The sequence below is a fragment of the Pseudochaenichthys georgianus genome, chromosome 14 (genome assembly GCF_902827115.2).
Source record: "Pseudochaenichthys georgianus chromosome 14, fPseGeo1.2, whole genome shotgun sequence".
In the NCBI taxonomy this organism is placed as follows: domain Eukaryota; kingdom Metazoa; phylum Chordata; class Actinopteri; order Perciformes; family Channichthyidae; genus Pseudochaenichthys; species Pseudochaenichthys georgianus.
In genome coordinates this window covers 18,803,273-18,816,251 of record NC_047516.1, presented here as the reverse complement: position 1 = coordinate 18,816,251, position 12,979 = coordinate 18,803,273, and the positions used below count along the sequence as shown (strand labels likewise).

At 39.9% G+C, this 12,979-nt stretch overlaps 2 protein-coding genes across 3 annotated transcripts; one reads left to right on the top strand and one right to left on the bottom strand.

Moving 5' to 3' along the window:
- Positions 1 to 3,241: 3,241 nt before the first annotated feature.
- Positions 3,242 to 9,632, bottom strand: xrra1 (X-ray radiation resistance associated 1). The gene is given in 17 exon segments (XM_034099520.2): positions 3,242 to 4,396; positions 4,479 to 4,584; positions 4,700 to 4,815; positions 4,937 to 5,078; positions 5,156 to 5,332; positions 5,414 to 5,532; positions 5,613 to 5,706; positions 5,791 to 5,876; positions 5,965 to 6,083; positions 6,165 to 6,257; positions 7,564 to 7,712; positions 8,099 to 8,196; positions 8,287 to 8,359; positions 8,443 to 8,514; positions 8,618 to 8,763; positions 9,425 to 9,461; positions 9,463 to 9,632. Coding segments are annotated over 17 exon segments (1,866 nt in total). The 5' UTR covers positions 9,517 to 9,632; the 3' UTR covers positions 3,242 to 4,211.
- A 506-nt stretch (positions 9,633 to 10,138) lies between these two features.
- LOC117458459 (sialidase-3-like) lies at positions 10,139 to 12,979 on the top strand. Of its 2 annotated transcripts, none has more exons than XM_034098942.2 (3): positions 10,139 to 10,318; positions 10,482 to 10,721; positions 10,822 to 12,979. In XM_034098942.2, the coding sequence occupies exons 2-3, from the start codon at positions 10,497 to 10,499 to the stop codon at positions 11,827 to 11,829; spliced, it is 1,233 nt and encodes a 410-aa protein (XP_033954833.1). In that variant the 5' UTR covers positions 10,139 to 10,318; positions 10,482 to 10,496; the 3' UTR covers positions 11,830 to 12,979. The 2 variants fall into 2 exon arrangements, with proteins under 2 accessions (XP_033954833.1, XP_033954832.1); XM_034098941.2 differs by having other exon boundaries at positions 10,479 to 10,721.

Sequence of the window (12,979 nt, the reverse complement as noted above, 5' to 3'; positions counted from 1 at the left end):
ACTGAGAGCATGAAAATGTGTTTTCAGTTAATAACTCACTTCATCAGTTTGTTATTCCAAGAACAAAAGAGGTTACATGGGGAACACACAAAGGAGCCTTTGTGGCTGTTTATTCTGCTTTGATGTTATTGTGAGGAAGGGTCCGGTACAAATAATAGTAGTTCAATCAGGAGAGACGTGATGTATGGAATACATGTTTATTATCGGTCACATTATATAAATGAAACATAATGATGACAGTTTATAACAGAAACAGAAATGAAATGTGTTTTGGCGATTAGGCCCAGGTTTTGTAGGACATCATTCGGGAAGGGAAAGAACCGTTTCCGATGAACCCCCCTGGGTCTAGACCTGGTGGTGGTGGTGGTTAGGTCCGGTTGGAAGGGAGAAGGTTGAGCTTGGCCCTGAGTTGGAAGCAGGAGGCGAAGGGGTGGAGGAGGGGTGCGCGTTGACACCTGAAAGACAGCTGATAGAAAAAGGGAGAGCATATATAGAGGGATTAACAGGTGCGATAATTAGGCTTGTGAATGGAGGGAGGTGATAGGTTTAGCTAAGGAGTGGCGCTCCCTGTCATCTAGTGGAGGGAGCGAGTATTGCCATGACGAGCAATACGGAGTGATAGGTCTTCTTGCCTGAACTTGCGCTGAGCTTCATATATGTATCTCTATTGGCTTCACTCTAGAATTAACCTTGTGATCATTTCAATGAAATCTCTGGAACATGAACATATGTGTAGGAAACGAATTGCAGCCATGTGTGGATTGTGAAGTAATTGTCAGTCTTGAAGAGATTTGTCACATCAATAGATTGTTTTCATTTGTTAAGCATGCTTGAAATCTATAAGTTCAAAAATATCAGTAGGCCCGATTTCTGCTTGAATAGCAAGAACGTGACATTGTTACATTTTAAAAAGTTAATCAAAGTAACAGTGAAGGAGTATACCTCCGGTTTACTATTAGAGTTCACATCACTTAATGGAAATGGTTGTACAACATCATCAAGTCAGAACTAATGAGGAAACGGTGATATCCTCAGGGATATGTTGGCTTGGATATAGAGACTTCATAGTCATAACATCTAGGGCTGTGTTGCAGTCTTGACGTGTAAAGTCTGAATATGATACCAGACAGAAACATTCTCATGGAAGTTGCATCGTGGAAAGTGTAGGATCCAGTGTTTTGAACAAAAGGGAGTTACAGTCAGGATATTTCTGTCTCTTTTGAGTCCCCCAACTTAATGAAAGTGCAATACACAAGCACTGGAGTCCAGCTTTAAAATTGGTGTTTATAATGGCAATTTACATGTCTCAATATCGTCTTTGCAGTTGCCATTAATACACAGGAAAGTCTTAAAGGCAATCTTAAAAAAATATTATTTTCCTGACGTTGGATGAAGTTTAGCTGGATGTTTATCAAGCGGTTGTACAATACCAGACCCTATTTATACACCCCGTGCAGCTTGTCATCTTCACCAAGTGTTACATGATGAATATAAACAAAATAATATAACATGCCAACAATAAACATACATGGCTCCTTCGGTGTTTAAAGATGATCACCTCATCCCCGGTAAGACTGAAAAGGGAAGTTGTTGTTGTTGATTATTTTTAATTCACTATACAGTCTGTAATGCCGAGTAATTGCAGGGTTGAAGAGAAGAGGGAAAAAGTAGAGGTGAGCTTTTGTGACCAGGAGTAATGTGATGCATTAAAAGATAATGCAAGCTAAGAACCCACATTTTGTTTGATTACTTTATAGTTCAAACAAATGATCAACTGGTATTAATTATGTATAGAAATGACACAGAAAATGTAACTATGGGAGGGAGAGCAATAACCACAAGCTACAAAACAAGGTGTATTCATCACAACATAGCTGGTGACAGAACCAGAAAGGTATTCATCCAAACACTGTTATCACCATCTCGTGTTTCTGTTAGGAAAAATGGTTTCAGATTTTTTTTTTACAAGTTTTATGAGTCTGTGCTGAAGTCAGTGAGTCCCTTCTGAAATATAACAGCCGCTCCTGTGACCGATCATTGCCCAACACTGAGGAAAACTCACTTGGATGAAACTTTGAAAACAAAAGGCTATTTTCTTCTAGAATGATGTAAGTGCTGAATGAAAACACTGCACTTATGCAACCTGAAGTATTGAATTATCACTTTAAAATGACTTAGTAACAGCGGTTTTGTTTTTGGGAAAACAATGGCAGGACTCACTGGCTGAAGAACAACTCCATTATGTCACTGGCAGCAACAACAAGTCTTAGAAGAAGGACATTTGACTTGGCTTGAAGAGGATTGAGTTGCACTTGAGCGAGCCTGTATGCAGCATAACAAATACAGCTATTATGAGAAAAATAAATGTTACATTAAGCATCATATCTTTTTAGTACCTGTGACGTCAGACACTGTGGGATATTTTTGTAACACAGATAAGCTCTGCTGTGTAGAGCTTGAAAGTTGTATTTCTGCAGCATGTCTATTCTTTGTTATTTGGCACATTGTCCTCATCACCATTCATCATATGAAGATGAAAACATCCCAACCAGACCCACAGACTGAAGGCTAAGTGTGCCTGATTCAGGAGATTGTCTTTAAATGTAAAAATGAAATTATTTACCAAATAAACACTGTTCAGGGTCAAATGTCAATGTCACCGTACTCTTAGATCAAATATGTTGTTGTAATATTTTACTTCTAATATTTCGGATTGTTCAGGGTCCTCTTTTGGTAACCTAACATAAGAAAACAAATTCCATCTTAACTAAGTTACTGCTTTCAGTTTTATTTGTGTCATTAGAAGCGTGGCCATTTGTTTTAATCTGGTTAGTTATTTGGAAAAATGATAAGCAAATAATTTGGAAATTGATGCAGATGAAATATGAAGTCTTTTAAAAGGAGAAGATACAAAAAGATATTGCAAAATGTTTGGAGAACAAATCTTTAAAATGTAAATAAATATCACCGGTTGACAGCCTATATAAAGTATAAATATAATCTGCTGGCTGCGTACACAGAGCCATTTTCTTGCTATGAATTATATATGATACTCAACAGCAGCAGGAAAACAAGCAGACATGAATATGATCATGTATATTCCCATGAAATATCTGCAGAGTGCGTATTGATTTATTCCACCTGGGCTGAAGCTGCATTCCACATGTGCAAGCTGCTCTGCAGAATTTAAATCATATGTAAGAGGAGGCTGAAGTCACAAGGGGAACGAACAGAACATGACCAGAAATAAATGACGTTTTTATTGTAAGCCTGCAGGAGATGTCACACATGACCTTTCAACCATAGGGTTAATAAGAGATTTGATATTGAAAGATATTGAACTGAAGCGGTCTGCTTAGATTACAAACAACTAAATATTCTTGTTCCTGCTCAATACAGATGTTCACAGCCAGATCCAACAAAAGGATTCGACATAAGGATCCCTTGCTAGACAATAGGTTTGTTGTTTCAAATGAACTTTTGCCTACAGTATTAAGTATTACAGTATTTCCTGGAAGGCAAGTCAAAATAAATAGTCTCCTGATAAATGTTCTCTTTAAAATAGTTTTTAGAGAAAAAAAGTATCAGGATTTTCTCTAAATAGTTTTCTATTTGTGGTTTATGACATAACAGCAGGAGGAATGGCTCTTCTGAGTAACTTTAATGTGTAAACAGCTGAAGAAAATCTACTTTTGGCCATTACGTGTATTAACAAGTGAAGTAAATGAAACGGCACATTAAAGGCACATGTCTCCCCAATCTGTTTCACAGATGAAACATTACATTTTCCTTCAAAATCTTTTTTCCCACTTAAAGAAGCCCCATTATGCTTTTTGGGGTTCTCCTTTCCTGCTATAAAGGTTTCTGTGCATGTACTTGGTCTGCAAAGGCTCGACAAATAAAGAGCTGTTTGAACATTAAAGCATGTAAACAGTAGAGGAACAAAATACAAATATGAACCTGGAAATGAGCATAACATGTCCTTTTTAAGTCTAAACACAAGACAATATTTTGTTCCACCTTGCTTCTCAGTTTCATCGTTGCTATGAGCCATCAATCTTAATAAAGGCAAAGCGATATGAAAGCACTTACAATTTCACACAAGGTTGGTTTTCTCACCCATTCCATTCACACCAGTTGTGATGTCAACATCAAGGAAATGTTATCAAAGGAAGAAAGACATTCCCAGTTAATCTGAGGTTGAATATGTATTAGAGAGTCTGTACAGGTGGGGGTTCAGCTCCGTTTTGGTTGGTGTTTCTCTCAGACTCTATGCTGGCTGCTCGTTCCATAGTTTCCTTATGGACCATCTTGTGCTTTGTCTTAATGTCCCTCAGCAGCGACAGAGCTTCCTTTTGCTCCTGTTTGTTAACACCGGTGCCGTGTATGGCCCTGCCTGCAGAGAACAGAGTGTTATATAGAGAAAGGCCATGACACGTAGAGTTAGCGGACATTCACTGTATCAGAAATGTTCATACTTAAGGGGACTTCTCTGATCGTTGTACTCTCCTTCATTTCCTTTATCAGTCTATCCACCCTTTCAGTTGGCTGCTTTATCGGCTTCAATGGCGGAAGTTCCTTAATCTGTGAACAGATTTAAAAGTCAGGACACAAAGGCGATAACGACGTCTTTTATTCTTTATCGCCCCTTTACTTCAACTTGACAGTAATATTAAGGGTGAATGCAATATATCGAGACCCTTTTCTCTCTTTTGCTGTAAGGCATCTGGATGCTATCAAGTTTTGGTTTTGAGTCTCTGTAAACATTCAGATTCTTCAGTTTGTGTTCCAGCATCCGAACAGCTGTTTGAATTCCTGTTGAAAGAAGAAACATGAATATTCCCCTAAACTAAGGGGGAATTGTAAAGCCAAACGTTTAAAGGCTTTAGAAAGATGTCCACAAATAAACAGCTGCAGGAGAAAGTGCCGCCCTCACCGACAGGCGCCACCACATCGGGATTCGGTTTTGTGTCCATCAACATTTCGTAGAATCTTTCAGGAATGGTATCGGCTTTGTTCGCTGAAATCTCCTTTTCATCAGCTTGAAGATCACACTCAAATTCAGGACCTTGTGTTGCCTGAACATGAAATAACACTGAGGGCATATTTGAGAGGTAGGATATTAAAAAAACACAAAAACTGGACATGCACATACCTGAGTAACAAAGAAGTGCTCTGTGCTTTCTTGGAAGGTGTCGTCTCTGCAATTCCCGCTCTCAGATTCTGGTGTTTCCTCTGCAGTCGACTCGCTTTTCTCCACATGAGTTTGGGTGGGACAGGGTGCCTCCATCAACAGGGGCTTCTTCCACACTTTGGGGGGTCTTTCTATGAACTGTGACGCAAAGATGTCGCCAAATGAAGTGACTCTCGTAAAGATGGTCACAATCAAAAATCGAAGCAGAACGGATGTTACCTTCCATTTAGGGTCAGTGGACACCTTCGGTGAGAGCTGCAATGCCTCTTGGGTCTTTTTGCGATTGATCCTAATCCCCAGTTTCGCGTTGAGGTAATAGGTCAGGAGGGGAGGATCTCCTGTGTCCAAGAAAGACATAAAGCCAATTTTAACATTGAGTATTCCGAAAGATACTCTTACCGGAGGAGAGAAGCCTTACCGCTCCTCTGTGTGGTCAGAGGGTTGGAGTGAATGTCAATTTCTCGAAGCATCGGGAAAAGAGCGACCGCCATCAGCGCTTCCTCCTCAGAGATCTGATGAAGAAACGCTGATGAGACATGTTAGCTGATTTTAAAAAGGGTTGGATTTGCTATATTAGAACAATTGATCCAACACACCTTGTTGTTTGCTAAATTGAGAAACTGAAGCTCAGGTAGTGGGAAGCTGGATCTTTCAGCAGCACTAGGATGTGTCTCAGTGTGGCCTGGATCAAGGAAGAAAGAGATTTTTGATTTTTTTTTTTTAATGCAGGTCCATTGTTAGGTTATTTATAAATGATATCAAGCATTTACCAAAACCCTCTTTGTCTGTTTGCTCTTCAACAGAAGTCTGAAAAGGCCTGGAATAGCCCTCCATTTCCGAAAATGTAATTTCACAAATATGGTTCCCCTGCAGGTTTAGATACTTCAGCCTGTAAAAGATCATTATAAGATGTGTTTACGCATTGTGACATTAGAGACTGCCTCGAGTAATACCTCAACCACATCATGACCTCTTAAGGTTTGCCAGACTGTTGAAGACTCCAGAGGACAGTTTGTTATCGTCCAGCATCAGGACCTCAAGAGCTCCAAACTGTGCGCCTGGCCTGTAAACACAGAACAAGCCACACAATTCACTGAGACTATGACTTCCACACACACACTGATGATGCATGCATGTGTACAGTAACATACGACATACAGTTAGTGGGCACACCACTTCCTGCTCTGTATGAACCTGGCTGTGCAGCAGGTGTATCAGATGTCTCCACAGTTGCTACACTAGATTCAGGAGTGTGAATTTGGAGCATTTTGTGCACCCCCTCTTGGTCAATTTGAAAACTTTATATACATGCATTGCAGTTTGCAGCCTCTCTGTACAGTAAGTAACGCTTAAGACAAGTTGTTGTGTTATGAAATCATAATAATAATAATAATGGATTACATTTTTTATTTAGAGCGCTTTTACAGGTGCTCAAAGCGCTTTACAATTACATATTACACATATTAGACATGTAAATGTCATTACTGTGGACATTACCCACAGGAGCAGATGCGGGTATAGTTTATTTCCCAAGGACACGACGGCCTGACGCAGTGGTGGTCGAGGCGGGTTTCGAACTGGAGTTCACCAACGCCCCTTGATCTACGCTCTAACCACTGCGCCAAAACCACCATACCCTTGTACTGTTTATTATTGTCATCATTATTAGTTGAATAACTGCATACTCTTAACTGTAACCACAAAGGCATTGTGATATAAGATATTGTAGCCTATATGCTTCAAAACATCAATATAAAGTACATTCTGCAATAATAGATTTAAAAAGCAGACTGGATGCAGCATCATGTTGTGAGATACTTATTTGTCCTCGAAACACTGAAGCAGATTAATTGTATTTAATTCTGCCAGCTTTTCCATGACTCACATAATAGGTTTTTTTTTGTAATAGCTTTTAAATGGAAAGTAGGCCCAAAAGAGCCAAGACACAGAGCTGTGTGTGACAGAGCTGACTGTTTGTGAAGTGAACGTCAGAAAAGCAATCCCACTCTGGCAAGATATGATCAATTATCTTCTTGTGCTTTTGACATTTTTTTCCAGAATAAATGTAAAATCAAACTAAACAGGTAAACAGTAACACTATTAACAAATGTAGCATCTGCATTGTCACAGTATCATCTGCTCAAAAGTGAAGGATTTGTTAAGTAAGGAGTGTGAATGCTCTAAATAAAATATAATATCTTGACACTCTCAATACCTATTCTACAAAAGAGTGATAGTGCCAGGTAAAGGGGGGAGAGGAAGAGGAGGGAGATGTGTTGGGCATTTTGAGGATAAAGATGACATGTTAAGAATAAACTTGACACTTCATGATGCCTTTATGCCTGCCCAATGAAAAGTAAGGTACGAACAGGTGGGACGGGTCATGGTTGGAGGAACCCAGATTAGGAGGAAGATGACGAAGCTGATTTCCAGTCAGGTGAAGGCGTTTTAGATGTGGAAGCCGACCCAAGGAAACAATATCCTCTGCAGACAAACTGTTGTAGGACAAATCCAAAACCTGTAATGATTTAAAGACATTGTAAGGTAAAGTTGTTGCTCATGCGCAGCGTACAGGTCTGAAATATTTCATTTGGAAATATGATTGATATTTGACACAAATTATAGCCGATCCTTGTAATTTTTTGTTGCTGTAATTTTAATAATATAAAGGTATAGATATACACAACCTACATGTGCAATGAACATTGTTTCTCACTATTTAAGATCAATGCAGAGGTGAAACAAGCTCATAACACATTTTGGATGAATATATAATGTTTAGATATCATGGTTTGACTAAATGGGCATGTAAAGTTATATTGTTAACCATGTGGCAGGTCAAAACCCAAATATACAATTTTAAGAACGTAATAGTGGTCTATTAAATAAGAGAAAGTCCCTTACCTCGAGATGAGGGAAGTCAGCAGCTTGAAACGTCATGTTGCTGATCCCATTTAATGACACATTGAGTTGCCTTAAAGAAACAAAAGTGCTGAAAGACCCTGTAAAAACACTTTGTCTTAAAGAAACATGTTTGCAAGAGGCACAACGTCTTATTGAAGGAAAGTCTGCATGATGTATACAATAATCACCTAAAGAAAGGGAGTTAATAGATGCATCAACGTGAACTACATTGTCAAACACCTTGAGCTCTTCTGGCTTGACCTGTGCACATGAAGAAACACTTATTAAATGTGTTTTACCCACTGAGTTTCAAACAGTTAAAATGTGTGAAAAGTCATTCTTACAGAGTTCAGTTTCTGCTCACTGATGTCAACGGAGCACAGCTCAGACGGATTACCAACACAATGTAACTGGAGCTACAAAAGAAAATTGTGATTGTTTGTGGTCACCGAAAGAAAAAAAACATCTTGCTACAATTTTGTCAAATAAGCACATCTATAATATGTTTCAGAGCCTTACCAGTAAAATCCCATCTAATGTGTTATGAGGAGTCTCAGCCCCCCTGCTGTTCCCACATTCTTCATGAGTCTCTTTTATTCTTCTACGCACATTCCTGTGGTTCTGCTCGTCTGTCGTTCTGTGATATTCAAGCAAATGTCCAGCCGCTACAGGAAAGTTGAATTGAAATATAATCAGCAGACATTACATGCAGATTTACAAATGTATAATTAATAACCATAGTGGTCAGTGGGGGAAGAAAAAGGCTATTCAGATCCGTTATTTCCCTCAAAGTACACACTGTGAAAAGGCTCCTTTAAAGTCAAAATCCTGCCTCATCAGTAATTTGCTATTATTACTTTTTTGGATATATATTGTTACTGCATAAAATGTATTTGCTGCATTTTAATGTTGTGATGTTGTGCTATTTTTTAACTCCCGGGTGTAGTACTTGGTAGTTTAATCCTCAGCAAAACATCATATTCTATAAAATAATATAATATTGTAGTAGTAGTGTTTTTAGTTTTGCTTTTCTGAAAAAAAACAACAACCATGTTTCTCTGAAAATAACTTTTAATGAGCTTAGAACAACAGCCCTGTTTTCATCTTTGTGACTGTGCATTTATACTTCTATTGAAAGAGGGGTTTTGAATATTTAGCTTAAGAAGTAGGATACTTTTATTCATCCATAAAAAAACACTTTTTAATTTATGACAAACAATCCCAATAACAAAAACTTGACATTTCATTGGACAGCAAAGGGTGTGTAAATCTGTAGTATGGGAGCCTTCATGTATATTGTAAGTAACTTCTTTGTTTTTAACATACCTTCTTTCCTCCGGCTGAGCAATGTCCGGGGTGGGAAAACATTTGGTGAGATTCTTCTCTCCATTATCACATTTATAGGACGCTGCAGTCATCTTGTTTGCTTGTGATATCCATTTATCAGCAAACAACTTAGCACGTAAGTGTTAATGAGGCTATTCGCGAGGTAATTTATAAATACTTCAAAATATTTTGGTCTGGAGCTTCACTGTAGTCCTCTGTATCCTAGCAACAGCATGTAAGATGAGAGCCGTCCTCCCGTCCGGCAGGAGGCGGTAAAGAGAAAACATGGCGAGACTAGTTAGTCAAAGATTGACTTCACTGGTAAGATAGAGGTCTGCATCAGCAGATGTATAATAAGAACGGTCTGCCCATGCAGGCGAACGTACTTTAAAACATTGCACGTATAGTGTTATGAATATGCCATCGTTTTTCATGCACAACACGCGGTGTACGACTTACAAAGACGGATAAACGATCGACCCCTGTTCATTTTACACAGTTTAGCGAGCTAGCGTAACGGAATTGACAACACTGCGCATGCGTGAGCCAGGACACCGTAATAAGTCCGTGTTTCTGATAACTCCTGTCTTCCAATACTTAGTAGCCACTTTATATCTCATTTAGGTTATGTGAAAGCGCGAGTAAGCGAGGAATGCTTGAATTAAAACTGAAACTAAAGTTCTAGCTTACGTATGTATTTTTAAACAAGACGTCTGAGCGAACCCGGAAGTAACAGAGAGTGTATGTTTCGCTTTAGAGCTGTCTTCTTTTCAGATGGACCCATAGCATCAGTGTCGTGAAAATTAGAGGTCTCTTTCATGGCGTGATATTAGACGGTATAATGCCGTTAACGAAAAGATCAAGGGTGTCAAATGTGAAGAGTGACAAGTGAAGGTGAGCATTTTATTATGCATGCACACTATACGTTATGTGCAATTTGTCACAACGCTGTCATATGTGTCTATGAGGAGCTGTTGGACTGTGAACTCTTTCTGTCTCAACATTGTTATACCAAACCAACACTTTTCATATTATTTGGCACATGTTCAATTAGCAGGAAATCTGATCCACCATGGGAAATACACCATCAAAGAGTCGCAGTGGAGATGAACCAGTCAAAACAACTTTGTTTGAAAAGGAGCCAAGTGGGATAACATACAGAATCCCTGCTCTCATTTATCTGAGGCACAGTCACACCTTCCTCGCCTTTGCAGAGAAAAGATCCTCACCCTGTGACCATGATGCCAAAATCCTTGTTATGAGAAGAGGAATGTTGAAGGATGATGGATCTGTTCAGGTTATTATTCACTTGCATATTAACCTTTGCTTAAATACTGATACCTGGTAACGTGATCTATGCTCATCTTTTCTAACTCTTGTCTTGTAATGTTTTTCAGTGGTCGTCCAGTCAGGAGCTATCAACAGCATGCCTCCCAAACCACCGCACTATGAACCCCTGCCCTGTATACGAAAAAAACAGCAAAACACTGTTTTTATTTTTCATCGGTATCTTGGGAAACACCACAGAGTTGAGGCAGATTCTCACAGGTAAGAACAAGACGCGCCTCTGCTGTGTTAGCAGCAGCGATGACGGGCAAACCTGGAGTCAAGCGAGAGACTTAACACAAAGTGTGATTGGTGAAACGATCCATAAGTGGGCCACGTTCGCTGTGGGCCCGGGCCACGGTGTTCAGCTGGAGAACGGCAGATTGATCATCCCAGCGTACGCCTATTACGTCCCTTACAGATGCTGCTCCTACCCCATTCCCTTCACAGTCTACCCACGTGCACTGTCAGTTTATAGCGAGGACTTTGGCCAGACGTGGCATATAGGTAAGATGCTTCGAAAAAAGTCATGTGAGTGTGAAATGGCAGAGATCATAGACCACGAGGGCAGGAGTCATCTTTACTGCAATGCTCGTAACACTGGGGGCCACAGGTGTGAGGCCCTCAGTGAAAACAGCGGTGTGTATTTTGACAAACCCCACATTGCTCCAGAGCTGGTGGAGCCGCCTTCAGGCTGTCAGGGCAGCGTCATCGGCTTCCCTGCCCCCGAATTTGTCCCCAACGATGACGCTGAAAGCAAAGCTTGTGGCACGTCGCTCTTGTCTCCAGACACGCAGACCTGGCTCCTCTTCATCCACCCGACCAACAAGTCTAGTAGAAGGGACATGGGTGTGTATTTGAACCGATCCCCCCTGCACTCATCAGGGTGGGACAGGCCCAGGATCATCCACAGCGGGCCCAGCGGATACTCAGACCTGGCTTACAACGGAGACAAGGATCAGTTCTCGTGCTTGATGGAGTGCGGGAAAGAGAGTGAACTTGAGCAGATTGCGTTCATGTCGTTTAACCTCAATGATGTCATGCAGACGGGCAGTAAGAAAGACAAGAAAATGTGCTGAATTGCTTTTTTTTCTCTATCAACAAAGCTTTCTTAACATTCTCCTGCAACCTAAAAATCCAAGCAAAGGCTACTAAATATTCTGTGCAGTAACATCCGTCTGTGTTTACTGTTGTTCTACAGTCAGGAGATTAAAGCATGCATGAGTCGTGTGTTTTGTTGTCTCCTCGTTTACATGAAAAAATAATCCAAGTCTTATTGTATTGATATGCAAGCAGCGTGTGTAAGAAAAAGAAAAACTATTTTTAATCGGTTGGGCATCTGATTTCAAGCATGCTGTGCTGGACTGTCATCTTTGCAACAGGCTTTGTGTGTAGCATGTTTGACAAGTACATCAATGCCCATTTTTGCATCTTATTAAACTGTCAGTATATCCTGAGCAGTGGAGAGAATCAGCCTACCTCTTTTATTTTCATATGAAGATCATAGCAGGCCTTGTATAGTAGAGCGTAGACTTTCCTGCGTGCTCAGCCTCTCCTTCACATTTAGTATACTCTGATTCACATATGCCTTCTATCTACTCCACTGTTTAAACTTAAGCTGTGCTGCAGCCTATCAGTGCATAGCCCTTTGTGTAGGTCGCAGTGCGCGCTGCGAAGTTGGCATACAAAAATAGACAGAAAAGATTTTTAAAATCCTTTAATTGACACAGCCAACCGTAATCAATAAGGAGACAAACCAAACTGTACCACATCTATGAGTTTATTGTCAAAAGCATGTTTCTGCGCTACTTTGTACTGTACATAGATATTATTATTTTCCAAAGCAATATTTCACTTGGTTCTTTTGTTTTCTTATTTATTTTCAGGTGCATTTATTATTGTGCTCTTAACAGACCTTTTTTTCCCCCTTGGCATCATAAAGTTAATGCAGTGTCATGACCAGGTATGATTGGCTGGCTGTTGGTTATCAAATGAAAGCATGTAACGGCATGAAACAGCAGAAGAAGACTCACTATATTTATAATCCCTCTAGAAATGTGCACACACTCAACCTTGCGTCCATCTTGCCTAATGTTGTGTGGCCAAATGCCTCCAGGTGGCTCTGAACTAGTTTCATTGTGTTTTTGTTGGCTGTTGTGGAAAGTGACCAATCCTGCATGAAACATGTGTTTTAGTAGAAAATAAAAGTTACTGTGATCAAGCAATTAA